General features: G+C 43.2%; 1 protein-coding gene across 2 annotated transcripts in view; it reads left to right on the forward strand.

The window, feature by feature from the left end:
- ftcd (formimidoyltransferase cyclodeaminase) overlaps positions 1–1060 on the forward strand; it is a 10833-nt gene extending 9773 nt beyond the window's left edge. For both annotated transcript variants that reach the window (XM_015401397.1, XM_015401398.1), the window contains exons 11-14: positions 367–410; positions 487–625; positions 757–852; positions 927–1060. In XM_015401397.1, the coding sequence (XP_015256883.1) occupies positions 367–410; positions 487–625; positions 757–852; positions 927–1010 (363 nt within the window). In that variant the 3' untranslated portion in view covers positions 1011–1060. The remainder of the gene's footprint in view (positions 1–366; positions 411–486; positions 626–756; positions 853–926) is intronic.
- Positions 1061–1711: the final 651 nt, after the last annotated feature.

The following is a 1711-nucleotide window of genomic DNA, read 5'->3' on the forward strand; positions in this document are numbered from 1 at the left end:
CCTCTAGAAAATCAAAGGTGAAAGGGTGACATCATAGTTATGTTTCACCTCCTTAATTGATTCGGTAATTGATGTGAAATGAAAGTTTCTGTTATTGATGTATTAAGTTCAGAAAACCTTTATTTCCTAAAGTTAGAACACTTTAGCTGCTTAGTCCTACCGTCTCCTGCTAAATACCGCCAGTAAAAACCCAGAATGTACTGAATTAACTAATTTTGATCTGAATTAGTTAAATAAATAAACTTAAATGCACCTGTGCAGAGAAATATGCAGAGACGCTGTGAGCAGACACAACAGAGACACCTACTGGTGCTTTGAGTCATGATTTTGGTTCTTCATCTGTTTTCCTGCTTGTCTGGGTTACAGGTGGCTCTGAAAATGCCAAAGAAAACTGAAGAGGAGATGAAAAGGTGAAAGTTCTGATCCTGAGAACATCACTTCCTGTTTATCTTCTGCTGCTGGAGCCTGTGTTGTTTCTGCCTGCAGACGAGAAGCTGCAGTGCAGGAAGGTCTGAAGCAGGCTGTGGGCGTCCCTCTGGCTCTGGCCCAGAAGATCAACGTCCTCTGGCCGCCTCTGAAACAGATGGTTCTCTACGGAAACATTGGCTGCAAGTCCGATGCTCAGGTAGAACTTTGGAGCTTTGCTCTAGAATAAAACATCTGATCTTCTCTATTTGTTCTTTTTCTAGATGAACATTGTAGTTCATAGCTTCGTAGAACGTTTCACAGACTAAAGTCTTCCTACCTGTGATTCAGGTTGCAGCCAAAGCCCTGGAAGCAGCCGTTTATGGAGCGTACTTTAATGTGTTGATCAACCTCAAAGACATCTCAGACGAGGCCTTCAAACTGGCAGTAAGTTCAACTCCGACCTTTAAACCTTTCATTTAGTCGGATCAGCATTAATTCTGCTTCTGTTGCTGCTTCAGACAAAGAGAAGAGTGTCTGAGCTGCTGCAGGAAGCCAAAGACAGTGTGGGCGCCATCCTGGACGCTGCTGAGAAAAGAACATGAGACCTACTGAAGAATAAAATCATAATTCATCAAAACCGTGTCGATCTTTCAACCTTCTAGGTACAGAATCAGGACCAATCCTCTCCTGATGGTCCAAAGTTCTGGTTCCTGACCAAAAAATCTCTGTGAGGATTTAACCTCCTGGTGGGAAGTTCTCTCTGAGGATCATGTTAGCATCAAGGTGTCGTTGTAGCAGAAGTCAGAGCAGCTGGATCTCCACACAGGGAGGTGGATTATTTGGTTTCAGGTGTAACGGATCGTCCTGGTTTCAAACCAACCAATGAAAGCTATGATGTCACTCTGTGTGGACCATCCAGGTCTGGTTGGTCAGCAGCTCTGTGGACATCATGACTCTGAGATCCATCTCTGCTGTTCTGAACTCTCCTCTTCTCTCTAAAAGCAGAAAGTCGCTTTTATCAAGCCGGTTTCTACCTTTAATATAAAGTTTAAGGAAAATACTTCTGTGTAATTAGTGGATGACTTCAGTACCTGTTGACCAGGTGATTGGGGGCGCCGTCATTTGATCAGGGTTCAAACTTTGGTCTTTCCTCAAGAAACAACTTTTATATAAGAAATAATCTCCACCCTTAGAAGCAGTGTCCCAGCTAGCAATGGTACCGTTAGCGTCACCTGTTCCGTTTTTAGTGGAAAAGGAACGCACCTTGTCCCGTATTACTGTGAGAGTAAATAAATGGTAAAAA

Source organism: Cyprinodon variegatus, unplaced genomic scaffold (assembly GCF_000732505.1).
Source record: "Cyprinodon variegatus isolate N-32 unplaced genomic scaffold, C_variegatus-1.0 Scaffold1216, whole genome shotgun sequence".
Classification (NCBI taxonomy): Eukaryota; Metazoa; Chordata; class Actinopteri; order Cyprinodontiformes; family Cyprinodontidae; genus Cyprinodon; species Cyprinodon variegatus.